Source organism: Brassica oleracea, chromosome C1, assembly GCF_000695525.1.
Source record: "Brassica oleracea var. oleracea cultivar TO1000 chromosome C1, BOL, whole genome shotgun sequence".
Classification (NCBI taxonomy): domain Eukaryota; kingdom Viridiplantae; phylum Streptophyta; class Magnoliopsida; order Brassicales; family Brassicaceae; genus Brassica; species Brassica oleracea.
In genome coordinates, this window is record NC_027748.1 from 2,242,683 (window position 1) to 2,265,980 (window position 23,298).

Here is a 23,298-nt window from a genome sequence, read left to right on the forward strand (position 1 = left end):
CCAGACGACTTAAACTTCAGTCGTCCAGACGACTTCCAACATCTCAGACGACTCAGACGATTTACTGGGGCTATATTCGTAAAAATGACTTCTATTTTTTTGTTTGGTCACAAAGGGTTGAGCTGTAATTTCACTAGGCTTTTAGGTTAATTTTGCATTTGATTCAAGTTTGGGTATAGGTTTGGGATTAAAATCAAGTTGTGGGTTAGTTTCGGCAAAAACCCCAAATTTGTAACCAAAGAAGCTAAGTTTTGAAGACTAAAATAGCTCACTGACTGGTTGAGTCCAACACGAAAAGATTGTGTTTGAGGCACAAAATGTAATCAGATTTTTTACGCTAATATGTAAATATCAACAGCTTTCTCCCTTCGTTTTTTGGGGGTAATATGAGAAAATACATTGAACGGGAGCGTATACAGAGCCGGCTAGCAGCACACAACGCTACTGCGTCAGAGCATTACACGTACGAACGCATCATTTTAGATAAGATTTAAGTTTCATATTCTTCTTTCCGATGCATATATATTTTCCTCCCGCGGGTGTTCAAATTATATATCCAAAGAATATTCTAAACGAGCTAAATTTTAATTGAGATTTAAGAATGAGTTTCCAAGTTCGATTTCGTACTGTCCGAAATCAGAATTAGCTCTTTACTTCTTTCTAGATGAGATCAATGCAAACTGAACATAGTTTTTTCTTCCAGTCAAACATTATATATATCGGGAAACGAGATTGACAAAGTGTCCCTGCATATCTTAGAATAATAGTCTGCAAGATTATCTTTTACTTAACAGTATGAAGATCTTACAATATGATATTACCATAGATATTTACGAGATTCATTAGAAAATTGATATTACAAGTGCAGTATCTTAGGTAGATGAGACATCTATTGGAAGCAACATCAGCCTTACCTTACATGCAGCTTTTCTCATCTAATTATCATGTGGGAAAAGTTTCTCGTTTTCTTTCTTCAACTACTTTTTATTCATTGGATACGGATTAACAGAATTTAATAAAAATAGGTTGAAACATACTCTCCAACTACTCGAACTTTGTTTTTCAACAAAACAAAACTGTTTAGCTTATAAATGTCAACATAATTAAAGGTCCAGGACCATGTAGTAGTACATGATAACCACATGCGTAAGATTTTTATATTAATGTTGTTCATTAAATGATAATAACATTTTGTAACGTTATAACTTTTATCGATTTTAAAATAACGAATAAAAATGTTGGTTTCTTAAATTTATCATCGTTGTTGAACAGTTAACGTATTACAACTCGTTTTAATTATTTTAAGATTTCATATGCATAAAAGAAAATTGAGTTTTGCGGCTGAAACAAATCACCAAAACTAGACATGCAACATCAATTGTAAAATGACGAAAAGAGATTAGGTTTTCTGCTATTGATTTGTTTACTATTAACTATCCATAAGTAATTTCATTTTCTACCTCTATAAGACTGTGCTTTCATTCTCGTCTCTGTTTCATTGATATGAGTTTTGTTTCTTTTTAACTTTTTCTATGAATTCAGTGAATTACATAAGTGTCAATTAAAAAAGATAGACATTTGTAAAAATTACTTCTACTCTAGATACATATCTAAGAATCAAAATTTTGAAGAAAATCACCAGCAAACTCAAAATATAAATGTCTGTCTAGTATATATTCACCAGTTCGGTCTAAAAATCTAATTCTAGAACAACAAAACAAATTACTTATTTTATTAGTCTTCGCTTTTGAGGTTTAATTACTTAAGAGTACACCGATAAAAAATATATATATAATACTTTACCATTTTACTATTGTATAGAATACTATGTATAAACTAAGAAATGTTTGGTTATTAAATGATAAACCAGAAAACTTATAATAAATAGTTCAAATCTCTCATTCATACAATTATAATAGCTAGATAGGGTATTAGGAAAAAACAAATATTAGACGAATGATCAAATATCTCATTTAGGCCTGGGCATTTTAACCTGGACCCGAAGACCCGAACCGGAACTGACCCAAAAATACCCGATCCGGAACCAGACCGAAAATTTACAAGTACCTTTTGGGTCTAAATATTTTTTACCCGAAAGAACCGGAACCAAAAAGGAACCGACCCGAATAGACCCGGACCCGAAAAGAACCGACCGAATAGTTCCAAACCGATTTGTACCCGACTTAAAAACATGTATATCTAAAACTATGATGTTTTTGTGTTCTATTTTATATATATTATTTCATTATTTAGTTGAAATATCTTTTGTTAACAACATTTGTTATTATTTTTTAACATTTTTAAAGTAATATAAAGCTTTAAAATGTAAAATTTAGAGTTTTAAAATGTTTTATTTTAATTATTAATAGTTTCATTTAAGTTGTTTTGTAAAATTTTAGATATATATGACAAATATTCAACTAAAGTTGATGGAATTGGGTATATCATGTCCTTTTCAGATCCTAAATACCCGAACCCGACCCGGACCCGATATAGACCCGAAAAATTATGGGTATTTTATGGGTATTTTAATTATAGACCCGAACCGACCCGGACCCGAGAAGAACCGATCTGAATCCGAACCGAAAATTTCTAAGTACTTATTGGGTCTAAATATTTAAGACCCGAAAAGACCCGGACCCGAAAGGAACCGGCCCGAACCCGACCCGAAGACCCGAACGCCCAGGCCTTCTCTCATTCTTCAAACAAACTCAAAATGAGGTGAATGGAATCTTGTCATGATATTTCATTAAAAGATTTTTAGGAATAAAATAATATATATATATAGTGATTCCAATATTAGAAATCACATCGATTTGAAAAAGTGTATTTATGGGATTGTCAGGATCAAATAACATATTAGAACCCACATATTTAAAAAATAATATGTATATATAAATGTATATACATTAGAGTAAGCACATAAATCAAAATCAATACCTTTTGTTAATTTACAATCATGTTTTGGTAAATAAATAAAAATAATCATTTTATTTACTGGTATATAATTAAACTTTAATGATATTGACATAGATATATATATACATATAGTATATTTTAATATAAATATTTATTATTGACACTTTCTACTCATACGATTTTTATTAACATTTGTATTTTTGCTATAACAAAAATTAAAACCGTTAATCACAAAACTTGTAATGTGAGATTTTTTAATATAAATTTCAAAATTAAAATATTAAGATCTCAATAACTTTTCACTGCAGATATTGAGATTAACATATTTTGATATTTTTATATAGTATATAATTTAATTTAAATGATATTAATATATATATAATATGAATATCTATTAATGAGACTTCATATTCATATGATTTATGATCATTTGTATCTTGATTGAAAAAAAAAGGTTAAACCATTGATCACAAAATTTTTAATATGGAATTTTTTATCATTTTTAGTATTTTATAGTCGTTTTAAAAGTTTCAAAATATAACGTATAAGAAATTTTTTATTATATACTTAATACGATTGTTTAATTTTTTAATAATATAAAATATAAGAAAAAAGAGATAAGGTACAAAATTTGTTATCAAATATGTATTATTCATAATAATTAATTATCATATATGTGTTCATCATATTAGGTAATTCCGTAGTTTTTATTTAAGGAAAGAAATAATATTTTTTTGTACACTATTAACCAATTTGATAGTTAGTTTGATAAAAACTATAATATATATTTATATGGATAATTTTTTTTTTTGAGATTCTAAGAATCTTCCTAATGATGACACGTTAATACGAAAACATATTGTAATGCCTTAGGATAGAATTCATATATAGAAGATATTTTTCTGAGTCATTCCATCTATTCATTGTTGTTGTTAGGGCATCTCCAACACATAACACTATTTTAGTGTCAAAATTACACTATTTTAGTGCAGTTTTAATACTAAATGTTTTTGACTCTCCAACCGCGCTTTAGTGGTCCAGTGGTGGTTGAACTATCTCGCTCTCTGCCCCTTCTTCGGGAGGTCAAGGGTTCGAGGGCCACCGCTGGCAGATGTTGCTCTTGAGGGTCTTCGGGCCCAATACGGACACTTCACACGAGCGCGGCCACTGGTCCAATTACATGTGGCTGGCCAGCACCTCTGGATGACCCTCGGCGGGCTCCGGCGGCTCCTACGGGGGTTCACCGGACGGTCTTTGGGCGCTAGTCGGAGTCCTACGGGTCATCCGGACACCAGAGTCATCAAAAAAATAATAATATTAATGATGTGATGTATTGTTAAGGTAATATAATTAATGAAATTACTAAAATAACACTATAGTTATATTTTTATACATTAATATTTGTTTTCCATAATTAGTGTTTTATATTGTAGATATGTCGTAATATAACTAATTGTATTCAAAAGACCTGGATCAAATCAGATAATATGGTTATTTTTTGTACAAATATCCAAACAGTTTTAAATACATTGGTTATTTATATATTACATTATACTAAATTTTAAATTTTATATATTAAATTTTATATATTAATAAATTTATTTTATCTACTTGATTATTTATTTATTTTTTGTTAATTTTTAATCAGTTGAACCAAGCAAAGATGTTGCTCATGCAAGATGTCAAATACAGTAGAGGATTCAAATTCGACCATGTATGACCCATCCTTAAAGGCATAGAAAAATTTGCAAATAACAACACCAATGCATCAAGAACATTCCAAGAAGGAGGTCGTAATGTTACATCATCTCCATCATTTTCAATTGATCTTGAGTCATCTCCATTTCCTGGTATGAATTCATTTGATTTAAATATGAATTCCGAAGAAACCACTTCTAGTTTATCTCCAAGACCGATGGGTATGAAAAAAGCTAAGAAAAAACTACAATCTGAGGAGCAATTTAAACAAATGATGGAGCAAAATGATAAGCTTATTAAAGCTATTACTAAAGGCACATCTGAAAGAAATGAAATTCAGAGACAAAAGGTTAAGGTAGCAAAAATGAAAGAAGAGAATAAAATATTATTCACAGATTTAAGCTCTATAACTGATCCAACTTCTCGTATGTATATTGAAAACGAGAGAAAAAGAATTTTAAAGAAAAGAACACAAACAAACCAACCTGAAGAACATGGAGAAGGCTCTCAATACCAAAATCATGGATCTCAATATCAAGCATCTCAAGTTCAAGGAGAACAAGTTACCGGTGAAGATCAAATATCACCAAATGATTTAGAAGTTTCTACTCCGTATTCTAATTATTTTAATGGGATGAATAATAATTTCCCTAATTATTAGATATTTATCTACGCTTATGTTTTAAAAGTTCTTTTCTTGTATGCAATTTTTATTTTTAAGTTTTAATATTGCAATTTAAATTTCTTGTGTTTGAATTAAACTTTGTTATGTATTTTTTAATCTAGTTTTTAATTTGTTTTCATATAAATTAATATTTTATATTAAATCAATGTTAAAGATAACAAAAGAAATATGGTATATTTATTTTAATTAAAATATCAGATCTAATTAAAAAATAATGTTGTAACAGAAATATAGTCACACAAAAATGGCGTTGTTTTTGCAATGTGATTGAGAGAAAAATCATCAAATACAGCACTATTTTGGCGTTTTGCAGTCCCGTTGGACTTGACCTTAGTATCATATACTATTATATATATATATATATTAGACTTATAATTCATTCGTTCTCTTAGGATTTTTCATCATTTTATTGTTGAACATTAAACTCATTGGTGTAGAACAAAGTTTGTTTTTCTACATTTTTTTATTTGAGCAAAATGATCTACAAATTTCATAGTTAAAAATAATATAAATTGGAATGCATCATGTTTTTTGTTCTTAGAGCTAGCATTGGAATGCATCATGTTCGTTACTGATTTTAATCGTTTTCTAATAATCTAACCTAGGATCCGAATCATACTAGTTTGAGTCCACAAAAAGATATCCACAAGAAGCAACCCATCATTTACCAGTGAAATCTCACAGAGAAAATGAAAACCAAAATTAAGTTCCTTTTGCAAAGAGTATTTCCGTTTTGCATTATTGTACTTGAGACCCAGTTCAGACATCATGCTGTGAAGTGAACTCGCTATAAAGGTGACTCAGACCTGTTTTCATCTTTTTGTGTGTCCTAAATAGTTTTCCTTTTCTTTTGGTTTACAAATACCAAGACGTATTTTTAGAGTATTTTTTAAGGCTGGGGATTAACTGCAACATACCGTTGGAAAAGAAAAACGATCAGAAAACACAGAAATTAATAAACAGTAATTTTTTTATTAAAAACAAAAAATGAAAAAGTAGGAAAAAACTACAATGAAAGTCTGAAAGAGGAGGCACATGGGGGTGTCTGCAAAGAAAAGGAAAAGGAAATTTGTTTGGAAGTGTCGCAGGCACACTCTCTCGAACGACATTTAACAACACTCCATCACTCTTCTTCTACTTTGTACTCTTCGGTACTGTACTCATTCCAAAGTTAATCACCCTCTTCGATGACACCTCTCAAGAGAGAGAGAGAGGCAGGTGTGCTAGTGCTGGGTTCGCGGGTCAACCCGCCCCGACCTGCCGCGGGTCGAATCATTTTTTCGATTCAAAAACTCGACCCGCATGACCCGCAAACAAAAACTTTTATATCCGCACCCACCCCGCCAAAACCCGCGGGTAACCCGCCAAATCCGCAGGTAACCCGCCAAATCCGCAGGTAATATTAATTATATTAAAATAGTTATTTTAATTAAAAATGATTATTTTCTAATTATATAATAATTATTTTAATTAAAAATAATTATTTTTTATTTATATAATAGTTATTTTTAAAAAATACTATTAAAAAAATATATTTATAATTAAAATTATACAAATATTTATTGTTTTTTATATATTTTACGAAAAATGTTTTTTTTTCAATTTTTTTTTTTTTTAATTTGCGGGTTGGCGGGTACCCGCAATTCAAATTCGGCTGACCCAAACCCGCCCCGCTCAAAATAATCTCGACACGCACCCGCACCCGCGATTTAAAAATTTCAAATGGTTCGACCCGCAACCGCCCCGCGGCGGGTCAAACGGGGCGGGGCCCGCGGGTAATGATTAAAATTTCCAGCTCTAGGTGTGCATTTTCTTCGGCCATTCACTTTAAGCTTTTGATATATTTCTAATATTAAGAACGGGTCCCCTATTAAGGCAATTCCATCGGCAGTATCTAGAGAGAGTATCTAAACAGATAAAACAATATAAAACTCTAAAAGTAAAAAAAGGTAAAAAAAAATTCGAGATCCAGTTTCTTATTTGAGAGATCACAACCCTTAAAAATATTACATGTTCATATATATAGTTTAGTTACAGAAACTATGACAGTTTCGTAACTGTTTAACAACTGTATATGTATAAAGGATTCCAAACTTCTTAGCTTATTTCTAACTACAGAAGAATTAATAACTAACTACAAATTGTCGTAATGTGATAAAGAGTGAAAATTATCAAATTTAACATGTTATATATCCTACATATTACATGTCTTATAAAAATTCTGGTTCTTTAATGCAAATATTCCCAAGACCATCCTGGCCAGACTCGTTCGCTTTCCCTTATACCATCCTTTAGACTATCTCTAATGATACACAAAAATTTATTCAATATTTCACATTTAAAATAGAATAATTCTACTGTAGAGTTGAATTTGCTCCAATGGTTTATTCTATAATATAGTTATTCTATAATATAGTGAAATATAGAGTAATGTTACTTTTTATTTTATATTTGGAAGAAAAATCAACATTATTCTATACTCCCTCTGTTCCTTATAGATCCATTTTTTAGAAAAAAAATTTGTTTTAAAAAGATACATTTTTTACATTTTCAAGACATTAATAAATGAAAAATTGTACTTTTCAAAAAATACAATTGTGTTTAATTAAATTTCATTGGTTAAAAGTTATTGAAAATAGCTAATTAAGGAAAACAATGTATTGGAAAATACAATTTTAAATGTTTTCTTAATAAGTGTGAAAAAACTATAACATGGATCTTTTATGAACGGAAGGAGTATTTCACTCTACTATAGAGTAAACCATTGGAGCAAATTAGTCTATTTTAAAATGAATTATAGAATAAATTTTTGTCTATTATCATCGGAGATGCCCTTGAGCACATTTGATAGATGCCTATCTATCATCCTCGGTAAAATGTTATATAATATCTATCCGATATTGACTTGTTTAAATAATATAAAATTAGTAGTGATGGATCGATGTTATATAGTTCACCTAGCCGTTCGAAGATGTAACCGCATATTTAGATTAGAGTTCCACTGGACACTGCAAGCCTTCAACTAACGTGACACATCGCATATCTCAGGAAAAAAAAATTATTGTCCAATGAAATCGATCTTCGTATAAATAAGGTTGTTAGATATTTAGCTACCAGAATATGTACTTTTTAGCTGACATGTACCTGTTTGAATACCTTCAGTATTAAAATTTATATTTTGTTAGTTATTAATATGTAATTTAATTAATATTACTATTTAATATGATAGTGACTATAATAAATCTAGCCATTTTTGTGAAATGATGCAGTTTAGCTAGCTCGTATCTATATGGAAAACAGGTATACTGTCTCTCCGGATGAGAGTAACGGATTTAGAAAGATGGTTGCGTATAGGCATATAGTATTGAGTTTAGAAAAATAAAACATAAGCGATTCTTTTGCTTACCGATAATTTTTATAACAAGTAGTCATACATACGTGTTTGAAGTGAATATTTAAACCAAGAAAAAAGGAAAAATAAAATATAGAAAAACAATATAATATTTATGGTGTATCTTGGTAAGGACCAGGAGATAATTAGGGGCCACAATGTCACAAAGAGGACCAACAATGAGAGTAAATCCTCAGCTGGCCTTTGCCATTTTGGCTCCCACCTTCTCCTTCCACACATATGCACATGTCTTCATGTCCTTCTCGTAATCTTTATTTATAAATATATACTCCTCAACTCCTCAATACCCATCTCCTTCTCCATATCTATCTCTCTCTCCTTCCACACACAACTAAAGGCTTTTCTCTCTCAAGAACCCAAAAATGGCTATAATGAAGAAATCTTCAAAACTCACTCAAACAGCAATGCTGAAGCAGATTCTGAAGAGATGTTCTAGCTTAGGGAAGAAAAATGGAGGAGACTACGATGAAGAGTGCCTTCCACTCGATGTACCAAAGGGACACTTCCCTGTCTATGTGGGAGAAAACAGAAGCAGATACATTGTCCCAATCTCCTTCTTGACTCACCCTGAGTTCCAAACTCTTTTAACCCGAGCTGAAGAAGAGTTTGGATTCGATCACGACATGGGTCTCACCATTCCTTGTGATGAACTCGTCTTTCAGACCCTAACCTCAATGATCCGATGATATCTTCAGTTAAATCATTTGAAGAAGAAGCAGAAGGAGATGGTTAAAGAAAAAGAAGACGCTTATCGTTACAAAAAAATAGCACTCTTCTCTTATTTAAGTTTTTTTTTCTTCTATTTTAAGCCCATCTAGGGTTTTTTACGAGTTAATTTACTCGTCTAACAAGAAAGAAACCCGTATGAGATAGAGATTATATGGGTTTAGATCTGTAAAAAGAAGCATGTAATGTTTTCCTCGCAGATTTTGATTTTGTGAGAGAAGTTGATTAATGCAAGAAAAAGTATTCTTCGACCTGTTTATATTTTTTCTACTCCCTCTGTTCCTAAAAGATAGACTTTTTAATATTTTCACACCTATTAAGAAAACACATTAACCTACCATAATAAATGTATCGTTTTCTGTAATTTTCAATAACTTTAAATAAATAGTAATTCAATAAAAACAATTAATTTTTTTGAAGTTTGCAATTTTTTCATAGAAAACACAAAAAATACATCTTTCTGAAACAAACGTTTTTTCTAGAAAGTCTATCATTAAGGAACGGATGGAGTATTAGTTTTTATTGATTCTAGTGCAGTTTAATTTGTTGTTGTCATTTACCTCCTAAAACAAAATAATTTAAATAGCCATTTCACAGATTTCAGTACATTTTGAGCATTAACCAGAAAAAACGATGTTTAGAGCATCTCCAATGTAAAACACCATTTTTTCTTCTAAAATGGAGTAAAAGTTAAAATGGAGTAAAATTGCTCTAATCCTACTCCATTTTCCACTCTATAATGGAGTGATGAACAAAAAAAAAATAGATTACTCCATTTATGGAGTAAACTTCATTATGGAGTGAGATATGGGGTTGGGTTGGAACATTCTTTACTCCATAATCACTTTTACTCTATTTTAGAGAAAAAATGGAGTAGGGATGGAGATGCCCTTAACTTTGGACTTGACCAAATAACTTCCATGTGATACCAAAATAATTAGGGTTCTTATACAGAGAAGATTATATGTCAAATCATTTACATAAGCTTTTGAAAATGCATGTTTGAACATGGGTTTGTCAGAGAATGTAGGGTACTTTATCATGTACGTACGGAGCCAGATAAGATTTTCTACATTCGTTTTGAGGAAAAAGGTTACTAGTATTAGGATTGAAATTTTAAATGCCAACGAGATCCGTTAGTTCGGAAACGTTCAGCATATACTTGTCACCATTTATGTTTAATGGTGGTTTGGACAGAAATTAATAGCCACCAATATTTTGAAAGAGTTTTTATATGTGTAAATAACTAAAAATGGCTAACTCACCATATGCAATTCGAGATAACACATCAGTAACTATAACTACTAGTTCCTCATCATTACTGGTTAGAGCTGGATATTTTATCCGTTAAATTTGATTCGATTCGTTATTCGTTTCGATCTGAAAATTCTGGATATCCGTAAACTTTCAAAGCAACTCAAATACTAAAAATCAATATCCGTTTAAATCGAAGCAAATCACAAATATTAAAATTTTGGAAAGCGGATATCCGCTCTGATCCAGAAATATATAAATACATGTATATTTTGATTATATTTAAAATTTTAAATGTATAAAATTATATAATTATTATTCTAACATATGGTTTGACAAATTCTATTCACATTATTACTTATATAAAAGTATTACATAAAAAAAGAAAAAAAATGCTGTCAAAAAAAAAAAAAAAATATGACAATTATAACTTTTTCTTAAGTTTTGTGTTATTATATTTGTTAACTAAGTTTAAATTTTTTACAAAATATGTAGATTCACTACTTCTTTTAATTTTTATTTTATATATCATGGAAAAAAATTACAAAACAAATTTGTGTCAAAATTTTAAGATTATTTATATTAATTTATTTTTTGGATATCCGTTTTTCCAGATATCCATATTTTTTCGAAGCAAAGCAAATCGAAAATTAGATACCCGTAACGTACGAAGTAAATCACGAATACCTTCAAAAATCTGGATATCCGATCCGTACCCGGACTTATTACTAGTATATAATAGTAGTACTGTTTACTGCTTTGCCGGGAATGCATGTTTGTACTAGATTACTACTATCATACCGCACTAACCACACTAATTGTTTTTTTCAGCTAATTCACTGTACAGTAACTAAACAGTCTAAACTGATAGTAATCATTAAAAATAAATATCAGTTACGCTAGTAAGTTTCAAACATTAATCTACGTTAAAACTTTAAAATGAAGATTTTTAATGAATGAAATGAATATTATTTTTTATATGAATAAATGAAGATTTTTTTCACTTTAAGATCAGTTGATATCTTTAATTAAAATGTTCTTTTTTTTTGTCAAAGTAATTAAAATGTTCTAAAATGAAATATCAATCGCGTGTTGAATATTTTGAACACCAAGACGTAGAAAACTTGCATATGAAAAAGGTCATAACGTTGTGTACACTCTCAAAATTTGACGGATCCTTGAGTTTAACTATATTTTGCTTACTTGATTTATACTTAGAAGTTTTTCTATGTTATAGTCCCCCTCCAATATCTTTTGGATAAATTTCTTATACCAAAACTAAACTAATTTTAACGTTGATTGATCACCACTGAATTGTCTCATTCCACAATATTGTATGTACGTCCTAGTGGAAGTTTATTATTTCCTCATTCAACAAAGGGCTGACTTCTTTTTATCCAACTAGAAAAATGCTAAACATTGGAAATGTTGAATTCACTTTAAAAATATCTACTTTATGTTTATATAAACATATACTGAAGCAGAGAAAATGACCTGAATACACATTTATATTTTACAAACATTCAGTACTGTAAAGCAAAGAAGATGATTCAGTGCATGGTAATGGAAGTAGTTGTATTGAAAAGGACTTTACAAATGATATTGAGCTGTTTCCAAATATGGCGCCCCTTAATCATTTTTAAAGTCGGCATTATATATGTGTACTGCATGCGCAATTAAACGATTCCTTCTACGGCTTTTCCATACTCCGTACAGGTATTAAAGATGCATTTAAATAGTTATTTACCTGTTGTAAAAAGATTGGACGTCCTACGACCAAATATTAAGTCATTTGCATAATTGATTTATATTTTAAAAGTTGATGGAGAAATTAATCACGCTTTTAAACTCTAGTTTTGAATAGTCGTTGATTTCTATAATTGATGCAAGATTTTTTCACGTATTCCGAGTTCTATTGATTTTATATCCATCGTCTGCGGCGATTGCATTAGCGCTAAATCGCTAGTCAAGCGCAGGATTACGAGGAACACTTAAACAAATGCTTAGGAAGAACACTGAAAATATAGTATAATAATATGGATTGTTTGGTTTAAATCCTACCGTTAGCATTAAGCAAAATTATTTATATCTAGTTATATGACATTACTTGACCACTACAACATACTCATATTGTTAGTCTACAGTCGTACAGTTGAACCTTAGTATTAAAAAGCTTATATCAACATAATCAAACAACTATTGATTGGTAAATTAGATGACAAGTAAAATAGATTCATATTGAAATATAATCCACTATAATAATAGAATATAATCCAATTATATTGTAACTAGATTATTTTGGTGATAGAATAGAATACTTGCAAGTTGTAATTAACAATGCAACGAATGTCATTCGTTAGTTTATAATTTAGCAGACACTATGATCTCTCGTGATCACTTTTCAAAAAAGCAAATCATAATCATTTAGAAGGATTATGATTCATGACGACACATACTACTCAACGAATGATCTTACAGCAAATAGTGTCTTACTTTATGAAACGTTCAAATTCTACTTGTGCATTAACAATTACTCCCTAATGTATGTGTCGATTTTTAATGTCGGCTGGATTATTAGATTGGTTAAAAGAGTTAGAGATATTCAGACCATAATTCTATCGGTTCCGCCCAATTTAGGTATTTAAACAAATCAAGATCAAGATTAATCGAATCCGTATTGTTATTAATCTTGGCAGAAGTGCATCAACTTAATCCAATCTTTTAAAAAGGTTATGGTATGAACATAAACTAAAACGCTTAACATTCTTACGGTAGAATAGAGGTTATTAACTTAAAATATTTAAGATATTAAACAGTACATCGTAAAATTATTAAAGTGATTAGTGCTTTGATGAACACTTACGCATCATCCATATGATTTACTAAGATATTGTTGTCTACTTAAAGTATAGTATAATTTAACATTCTCAACTGTTTTTATTGAGTACTCAATTTTACATAAATACAAATTTTAAAATGCAACTAAATCTATAGATTATTATTAATGTCAACTGATTTGATCGCGGCATTTATGTTCGGTATTTTGATATGTTCAATAATATGTTGCATGTACAGTTCTGTGTTTAGATAATTTTGTTTTTTCTGTTGTTCCTCTTGAAATTTAACCGACATATTCGTGACCAGATTTAAATTTAGGAAAAGCGATAACCATTACTCATAATAAAGCCATATGTTTCTTCGTTTATTAGAAGCTGGAGATTTTTTTTTGTTTGAGTCATTTAAAGTGGAAATTCTTTTACCGTTAAATAAGCTTTACATTTAGGTGATATGGTGGAGGTACCACGTCTACCGTACCAATTAAATTATATTATGATGTTGGTTAGGATGAGAAACATATTTTAAAATATCAAATACCTAATACCCAACTCTGAGGAAAATAAACAAACGCTCTCGTATTTGATTACTAGCAAACCTAACACCTACAAATTTAGTCTTTTTTCTTCTTTGCTATTCTTACAAATTGCACCAATTAACTATATATAAAATCATTTTATCTGATATGTTTGAAAATAGTATAAAATTTGCATAAAATCTACAAAATATTAATTATATATAAGAATGATATTTAAAAACTATTTTGTATGTATTGCAAATATGATGCTAATAATCTATGTTGTGTATGGTATGACAACTTAGTAAAACATATGTAGTTGTATCAATATCATATTCCAGATAATAATTATCCCTAATAATTAAGTACATACTAGAGTCGACCGGGTGGGTGTTTTTTTTGTTTACGTAATGTAACTATATATTTTTTACACCATTATATAATCTATAAAAATTATAATAAAATGGTGACAAAAATACATCACATAATACATATATTGTTGTTACATAATTCTACTGATAGTAAAAATAAAATGATAACTGTAAATGTAAATATCACGCGAATATTTGTTTTTATTTAACCAATATCATTTTTATTTACTTGATATCGAGTTGGCTAGTGGTAAAGAAAATGTTATTAGCCTTTCATTGGTCGGGTTTGATACGCGTTGGAAAGAATTATTTACAACATTTGGGTTCCCAGTAAAAAAGAGAAACCACTTTTTCATTTTTTTAGAAATATATCTTTGTTTTTTATAAATAATATAATAGTTATTTATTTTTTCATGTATTATTTATTTTTTATTATGACATTACGCATAATAATTAAAATATATATTTTTAGTTTATTTTTAGTTTATGTGTGTGTTTTCCATAAACTAAAATATATATGCGAAAATAATATTTGAGATGTTTTGATAGGTTTTTGGTCATAAATGATAACTATATTTAAATTTCCAACTCGTTATATAAGTAGTTTTAATTTTTAATTTCTCAACCCGATATATAAATATTCGTCATGCATTTTTAATAAAATATTTATATTATACTTATTAAAATGAGTAATTTTTAGAATGAGTAATTGCATTTCTTTTCTTGTATTTATATTATTATCAAACCTAACACCTATAAATTTAGTTTTTCTTCTTCTTTGCTATTCTTACGAATTGCACCAATTAACTATATATAAAATCATTTTATTTGATATGTTTGAAAATAGTATAAAATTTGCATAAAACCTACAAAATATTAATTATATATAAGAATGATATTTAAAAACTATTTTGTATGTTTTGCTAATATGATGCTAATAATCTATGTTGTGTGTGGTATGACAACTTGGTAAAACATATGTAGTTGTATCGATATCATATTCCAGATAATAATTATCCCTAATAATTAAGTACATATGTGGAAGCTGATTTCCTTACAATACAAGCTCTAAACAACTTACTGATCCCAGTTCAATTTCTCAATCATACAGGATAAATATATCTTTATTTGCTTTTGTTGTTTGTATTTTCTCTATCTTTTCAAGCTAATTTTAATAAATAGCAAAACGGTAATTCAGAATTTGAAAGTAAGTTTACAAATTAGATTTTGCTGTATTTGTAAAAAAGAAGTGCTAGCAAACGTCACGAAGAAATGTATATACATTTTTATTTTTGTTGAGAGGATTTCGGTAACAATATCTATTGGAAGTAAATATGAGTTAATTATAAATGACTAGAATGAAGATAAATATGTCACATATTAAAGTATTTAACAAATTTCAAAAATAATAAACAAAACAGTATCTTCAAATTTCTTTATTATTTCCTCAGTTAAAATCCAGAAATCTGAACATACAAAATGAAAATAGCCAAAAACAAAATAAAAATGGATTTTTGACTAAATCCAAAACATCTAAATCTAAAACTGAGGATCTCTAACCAAACACAACCTCCTTCAACCTTTCTTTCAATCCTGGGATGACATTAGCGATAAACCAAATAAAAAAACAATCAAACCCCTAATTGCCATCTCCTTAATTTCCCTGCCAAACTAGAATCATCAAATTAGCAAAAACGAAAATAAATATAAAAAAGACATTAAAAGGAAACCAAATCTCTAATTAGAGAGATTGAAAAAAGTCTCTCTAACCAAAGCATTCAATTCAAATCCGGTTTGCAAACTCAATTGATTCCGGTTTTAGCCTTTAGCATACAGGTTTTTCAGCAATCCCAGGAAGCAACGGCCGAGATTCGCATAGATACTCCAGCTTCTTCGCCATCCCCACGTGTCTGCATCTCCTGATATCCTCCAACGTCGCGTACGAGTCCGACCGGCTCACGACCTTAATGATCTCCTCGAACAACGACTCGTCGCAGGGGATCGCTAACGGACCGACATTGGAGAACCCGTACTCCTCCTCCGCCTCCGCCAGGAGCCGTCGGAAGATCGGGTGGTTCAGATGCTTCGCGCGGACGACGTATCTCCGCCGATTCTCGCCGACGGAAATGGCCACGTGGCCTGGAGGAACGTCGGAAACAGGCTCCTTGTTGGATCCGATGTGAGCTTTCTTCTGCCATTGTTTCACCATCTGACGGATCCGTACGACGCTTCCGATCTTATTGTTCTTCCTCATCTCTCAAGCGACAGATTTGCTTCTTTGGAAAATGTTACGAAGGAGGAGAGAAAGAAAAAAAAGGTTAAAGAGAAAACATTTTTAGGCGTTGCGTTTTCAAGTTTTTGTGATAGTTTCGGCAAGCAGAGGAATGTTGAGGGAGAGCGTGTGATATTTAAAGGTCAGCTAGGTTTTCTCAAATGGTCCTTGATCTTTGTTTAAATTTCGAAACTATCTAGTCGAATTATGAAATTACTCTAAATATGGCTTTTTATTTTTATCTGGCTCTTTTCTGTTTCTTAATCTTATCAATAGCAATAGATTTTTTAAGTGCAATGAAGTATTAACTTAGAAAAAGTATACATAAATATTAATTATTTATAACAATTTTTTTTTTTAATTTTTAAATGTAAAGTATCAGCTAAAATTTATATAAAAAATCTTATAGTTGTAATAAGTTATATATTTAAATGAAGAAAGATACTCCCTCTGTTTCATATTAAGTGTTACTTTAGCTCATTTTTTTTTGTTTCACAAAGAGTGTCATTCTACAGTACCAATGCAATTTATACAATTTTTCAGCTCAAAATTAAAATGCAAAATGCATTGATTTTATAAATAAATTGATTTATCTAAAATACTATTGGTCAGATATGTAATATTAATGAAAACATAAATTTATTTTAATGAACTCCTTAGTATTTGTGAAAATTGTCTAAGTGACACTCCAGGCGAAAATGAAGGAGTACAAGGTAAACAAAACAAATATTTTGATTCGTTCAAGTTTATTTGTTGTATTTAGTTTACTTCCTTGATGTGCTAAAAAAAAGGTTTACTTCCATAAAATTTAAGAGCAGGCTGTCACGACCGTTAAGAAAGCCCATTTTGGAAATTAAAATTGTTTTCTTTAAATATTTGCCAGGCCTTATATACCTGATTTGGACATGTTTGCTGGACAAAATCGCTTTTTTATGGTAATGAATTAGGAGGAGCGTACATTGTATATGTGCCAAAGGCCCTTTTTCTTTCCATTTGTTGTTTCTCTATCTTTGGGTCACTGGAGAATGAAAGTAGAAGAAAAGGCACAATTTATGTGAGTGAATGGAATGGGTCATCATTACTCACTACCACCAAGAATGAACATCAGTCTTAGAAATGGAGAGAACATCATACCAAATACAGATACATTGAAACTGAATTAACAAAATAAATTAACCTCGCTTGACCAAATTGAAACTGAAACAACACTGGTGTTCTCCAATTTTCTCTTAACCCATAACATAGTTCATATTTCAAAACAATTTGTGGGCTCGACCGACCTTACCCATATCCAATCCGGTTCGTCTTAGAATCTGAGCTATTTTGTAAGCCACAAAAACACACGTTCAACAAATATCAATACAAAATACGGGACCCACCACGAATAAAATAGAGATTCTCCACCAAAACATATCAAAGGGCAAAGAATTAAAGACGAAGGAAAAAGATACTCGAGGTCGAGGGTGAGGCGGTCACTTCACTGACGTGTGCTATACATACTCAGTCATAAAACCCTTTCCCCAAATTAACCCTTTAAACAAAATTAAAATAAAATAAAAAACCTAAAAGAGCCATTTCTTTTCACAAAGACACAAACCATATCATCCATGGCGGCCACTTCTTGCTTCTCCTCTTCCATCTCTCTCAATGCTAAACCCAACAAGCCCTCCAAGCCTCTCCCTTTCCTCCGCAGCCCCTTCCTTAAACCCTCTTCCTCTCCTCTTCCCGCTTCCCTCTCTTCTTCTCATGGAGTTGTTTCTTCCTCGAGAATCAAAAACCATCCACTTGCCTTTCTTTCAGACAACAACGACGATTACGACGAGAAGCCTCGTGAGGAGTGCGGCGTTGTCGGAATCTACGGAGACTCGGAAGCCTCGCGCCTCTGCTACCTAGCCCTCCACGCGCTTCAGCACCGAGGCCAAGAAGGCGCGGGAATCGTAACCGTCAGCAAAGACAAGGTCCTCCAGACAATAACAGGCGTCGGTCTTGTCTCCGAGGTTTTCAACGAGTCCAAACTCGACCAGCTACCAGGCGACATCGCAATCGGCCACGTCCGTTACTCCACCGCCGGCTCCTCGATGCTCAAAAACGTCCAGCCTTTCGTCGCCGGGTACCGATTCGGCTCCGTGGGGGTCGCGCACAACGGGAACTTAGTTAACTACACGAAGCTCCGAGCCGAGTTAGAAGAGAACGGTTCGATTTTCAATACCAGCTCTGACACCGAGGTTGTCCTTCATTTGATTGCTATCTCCAAAGCTAGACCGTTCTTCATGAGGATCGTTGACGCGTGTGAGAAGCTCCAAGGCGCGTACTCGATGGTGTTTGTTACCGAGGATAAGCTTGTGGCGGTTCGTGACCCGCACGGGTTTAGACCGTTAGTGATGGGTAGGAGGAGTAACGGAGCTGTTGTGTTCGCTTCGGAGACTTGCGCTCTTGATTTAATCGAGGCTACTTATGAGAGAGAGGTTTACCCTGGTGAGGTTTTGGTTGTTGACAAAGATGGTGTTAAGTCTCAGTGTTTGATGCCTCACCCTGAGCCTAAGCAGTGCATTTTCGAACATATTTACTTCTCGTTGCCGAACTCGATCGTGTTCGGTCGGTCTGTGTATGAGTCTAGGCATGTCTTTGGTGAGATTTTAGCCACTGAGTCGCCTGTTGATTGCGATGTGGTGATCGCTGTGCCTGACTCTGGTGTTGTCGCTGCTCTGGGGTACGCTGCTAAGTCCGGGGTAGCGTTTCAGCAAGGGTTGATTAGGTCTCATTACGTTGGGAGGACGTTTATTGAACCCTCTCAGAAGATCAGAGACTTTGGAGTGAAGCTGAAGCTGTCTCCCGTCCGTGGAGTTTTGGAAGGGAAAAGAGTTGTTGTTGTGGATGATTCCATTGTCAGAGGAACGACGTCGTCCAAGATCGTTCGCTTGTTGAGGGAAGCTGGTGCTAAAGAGGTTCACATGAGGATCGCGAGCCCTCCTATAGTTGCTTCTTGTTACTACGGTGTGGACACGCCTAGCTCGGAGGAGTTGATTTCAAATAGGATGAGTGTCGATGAAGTTAGGGACTACATCGGAAGCGACTCTCTTGCCTTCTTGTCGTTTGAGACGTTGAAGAAACATTTGGGGGAAGATTCGAAAACCTTCTGCTATGCGTGTTTTACCGGGAACTATCCGGTGAAGCCCACAGAGGACAAGGTGAAGCGAGGAGGAGGGGACTTCATCGATGATGGTCTCGTTGGAGGTATTAACAACATCGAAGGAGGTTGGGTTCGATAGGTCGCGGGTTCGATTGGCGCGTGAAACAATTTTGGGTACTAATGGAATTATATGTTGACGAAAATCGTGTTGAATTTTTGATCCATTTGACCTAATTGCTGCATGTTTACTATTATTATTTTGAGGTATGAGATGGAGTGGACAAGAGGCTTGTTCTTGTCTGATGAATCTTTGAAAGTGTTTTGTTCTATTGCCTTAAAGCTAAGTTTTTGAAAATTGAAATTGTATTGGTAATCCTGGTTTCAATTCAAACCGGCATCGGTTTACGTGGACTAAACTCTTCCACGTCACCGCTGATTATGCAAATTACAGATATACCCTCAGAAACATTTACAGTGGATATTGTTTGTCTCGTTACTACTTCCTTCTCCGACCGATAAACACTGAACAGAGGAGTTAAGAGGTTAAGGATCCACTGTGGCGATGGCTAACGTGTTCCACGCCCACCAGTCCCACTTATTCTTCCCTCTCAATCCTTCAATCTCCACCGTCCGTTCCAAGACGCAGACGTTCCACTTCCCGCAATCAACGGCTCCGGCTAACCTCCGTACGGACCTCTCCGTGCGCCAGAGGAGCGTGAAGTGTATGGCGAACCCGAGAAGAGTGAAGATGGTGGCTAAGCAGATAATGAGGGAGCTCTCCGACATGCTTCTCACAGACAATGTATTGCAACACGCCGTGTTGCCCGAAGCTGCACTTGGAGCCGACCGCTACCTCTCTTCTCTCACCACCATCAGTGATGTTGAGGTCTCCAATGATTTGCAGGTAAAGAAAACTTAATTCTCCACTCCTGATTAGAGATTTTACTTAAAGAGATATGTTACAAGCTGGAAATGGTTTGTTTGGGGGGTTTGTAGATTGTGAAAGTATATGTATCGGTGTTTGGGGATGATAGAGGGAAAGACGTTGCGATTGCGGGGTTGAAATCGAAAGCTAAATACGTTAGGAGTGAGCTTGGGAAGCGAATGAAGTTGAGATTGACGCCTGAGGTCAGGTTTATTGAGGATGAGTCCATGGAAAGAGGAAGCAGGGTAAGCCTTCTCATATATATATATCACTGAAACTAACTATGTTTCCTGCATTTTACGAGAGTTATACATAATCTCCAGATTGATCTCATTTATAGAACATATAGTCATCACGTAGTTGATTATACTTTGGATGTCTTCTTTGAAAAACTAGAACCGGATATTGCTAGTTTTTGCTATTCAGTCAAGTAGCTGTCTCATGTTTTGCCTGATTCTGCGTTTATAAAAAACTGAAATTTGGAGATTGTTTCAGGTAATCGCGATACTAGACAAAATAAAAGCTGAAAAGGGAAGCGAAGGGGAGCCAGAAACGTCTGATTCGCCAGAGGATGATCAAGATTGGGGAGTGGATGACCCCGACGAAGACATCATCTATGTAAAGTAAACGGTCGCAAACAGTTTTAGCTACCAAGCACAAGTGCATATTACTAAGAATTTCCCCTCATCATATTTTCAAATCATCTAAGAGAGATCATTGACATTGGTGCACCATCTGACTCTGCGGGTAATCTTTTCACATGTTTTGTGTGAAGTTTACTATAAGGAATATGTTGATGACTCGGAATTGAGAACTAGAGAAGACGAATACCGATATACATAGCTCACATGGCTCCTTCCTAGTATGGATCAGCTTCTTTGCTACCTGGATGGACTCAACTCTCTCCGAAGAAATGTTTTATTTCGGATATTTGGATGAATCAGTGTACCAATGTGGGTCATATAACTCATTAGCCCTCCTCTTTGTTGTTCTGATAGTAGAAGAAGTTAACCGATTTGAAATTCATTTTCTTTTGAAATTGAAATACCAAACAAAACCGGATTGGACACTTGTTTAGCTTTGATGCGAGTTGTTAACATATTGAACGTGGGCTTCACAACTAGGCCCAGGCCCAAGGATGTGGTCGTCTCTGTTGTTTAAAAGAACAAGCTACGTTGCTCCCTTCCACTCATCTGAAAGAAACAAAAAAAAAAACTAAATAAATAAAATAAGAAAAAACGCAGCGATATCCACGCTGCTCCATCTCTCTCTCGCCAGATATCAATCATCGACTCGTTCCTCAGATTTCAGATCCAAATCTACACACAAAAAGCTTCAACATGTCTACCTTCAGCGGCGATGAAACAGCTCCTTTCTTCGGCTTCCTCGGCGCCGCCGCCGCACTCGTCTTCTCCTGTAATTTCCTCTTTCTTCTCTCTTCGCATCATTTTGTTTTGCTTCGTTTCCATTTTATCTGCATCCTTGTTCGTGACCTTCATCCTGGAGATTTGCATAATTGCTTGAGAATCGCCTCGTAAACTACACTGATCGCTTATAGGATTCATTGACGAGGTTCAATCAATTGAATCTACGATTATATAAGATATGGTTTGGATTTGACCTGATATGAGATTCAATTCGATTTGGTTGTGCATATGAAGCTAAGGTAATTCGATCTGGAGAGATCTAATAAGGATTTGATTTGAATCTGTTGAAATTTCGTTGGATAGGTATGGGAGCTGCTTATGGAACGGCGAAGAGTGGTGTTGGTGTGGCTTCCATGGGAGTCATGAGGCCAGAGCTGGTGATGAAGTCCATTGTACCCGTTGTTATGGCTGGTGTGTTGGGTATTTACGGTTTGATTATTGCTGTTATCATCAGTACTGGTATTAACCCCAAGGCTAAGTCTTACTACCTCTTCGATGGTTACGCTCACCTCTCCTCCGGTCTTGCTTGTGGTCTTGCTGGTCTCTCCGCTGGTATGGCCATTGGGATCGTCGGTGATGCCGGTGTCAGGTTTGTTATTCCCTCCTCTTAACAAATGAATATGTATGTGTAACGGTTGGTGATTGACTTTGTGCATTTGGATTTTTTTCGTACAGGGCAAATGCTCAGCAGCCTAAGCTCTTTGTTGGGATGATTCTTATCCTTATTTTCGCAGAAGCCCTTGCTCTTTACGGGCTTATTGTTGGAATCATCCTCTCCTCTAGAGCTGGCCAGTCTAGAGCAGAATGAGAATGATTTGCCATCGTTCTCAGGATGAGAGAATGTACTTCCTTTTCGTTCTGTGTGCCTTTTTTTGTTCTTTCGTTCTTTTAGTATTCATCATCGGGAACCAAACAGATTAATTGGATTCTTGGAACTTTGTTTCGGAAGCAAACTCACCTATTCGTCATCCCCTTTTCGCTTTCGGTGGTTTGCTTTCGGGTTGTAGGGGGTTCTCTTATTGTTCGGTTCTGTAATAAAGAGCTCTGAGGAGCTTGGTACGTTTCTGTATTCTTGTATTGTCCTGAGAAAGTTTAAATACACTTATTTGTTTTGATTTGAAAAAATA

The 23,298-nt window shown here is 33.3% G+C and overlaps 5 protein-coding genes and 1 pseudogene across 5 annotated transcripts; 5 read left to right on the forward strand and 1 right to left on the reverse strand.

The window, feature by feature from the left end:
• Positions 1-4,573: 4,573 nt before the first annotated feature.
• LOC106328946 lies at positions 4,574-5,278 on the forward strand (annotated as a pseudogene).
• A 3,706-nt stretch (positions 5,279-8,984) lies between these two features.
• On the forward strand, positions 8,985-9,699 carry LOC106294650 (auxin-induced protein 15A). The gene has a single exon (XM_013730262.1). The coding sequence runs from the start codon at positions 9,077-9,079 to the stop codon at positions 9,398-9,400; it is 324 nt and encodes a 107-aa protein (XP_013585716.1). The 5' UTR covers positions 8,985-9,076; the 3' UTR covers positions 9,401-9,699.
• A 6,141-nt stretch (positions 9,700-15,840) lies between these two features.
• LOC106293370 (auxin-induced protein 6B) lies at positions 15,841-16,792 on the reverse strand. Its single transcript, XM_013729051.1, has one exon. It carries the CDS (start codon positions 16,669-16,671, stop codon positions 16,243-16,245), a length of 429 nt encoding a protein of 142 aa, XP_013584505.1. The 5' UTR covers positions 16,672-16,792; the 3' UTR covers positions 15,841-16,242.
• A 1,418-nt stretch (positions 16,793-18,210) lies between these two features.
• LOC106304870 (amidophosphoribosyltransferase 2, chloroplastic) lies at positions 18,211-20,126 on the forward strand. Its single transcript, XM_013741264.1, has one exon. The coding sequence runs from the start codon at positions 18,297-18,299 to the stop codon at positions 19,956-19,958; it is 1,662 nt and encodes a 553-aa protein (XP_013596718.1). The 5' UTR covers positions 18,211-18,296; the 3' UTR covers positions 19,959-20,126.
• Positions 20,127-20,316: 190 nt separating this feature from the next.
• On the forward strand, positions 20,317-21,768 carry LOC106304881 (probable ribosome-binding factor A, chloroplastic). The gene is made up of 3 exons (XM_013741273.1): positions 20,317-20,723; positions 20,816-20,989; positions 21,240-21,768. The coding sequence occupies exons 1-3, from the start codon at positions 20,382-20,384 to the stop codon at positions 21,369-21,371; spliced, it is 648 nt and encodes a 215-aa protein (XP_013596727.1). The 5' UTR covers positions 20,317-20,381; the 3' UTR covers positions 21,372-21,768.
• Positions 21,769-21,918: 150 nt separating this feature from the next.
• Positions 21,919-23,296, forward strand: LOC106304889 (V-type proton ATPase subunit c1). The gene is made up of 3 exons (XM_013741281.1): positions 21,919-22,160; positions 22,475-22,760; positions 22,847-23,296. Exons 1-3 carry the CDS (start codon positions 22,085-22,087, stop codon positions 22,977-22,979), a joined length of 495 nt encoding a protein of 164 aa, XP_013596735.1. The 5' UTR covers positions 21,919-22,084; the 3' UTR covers positions 22,980-23,296.
• Positions 23,297-23,298: the final 2 nt, after the last annotated feature.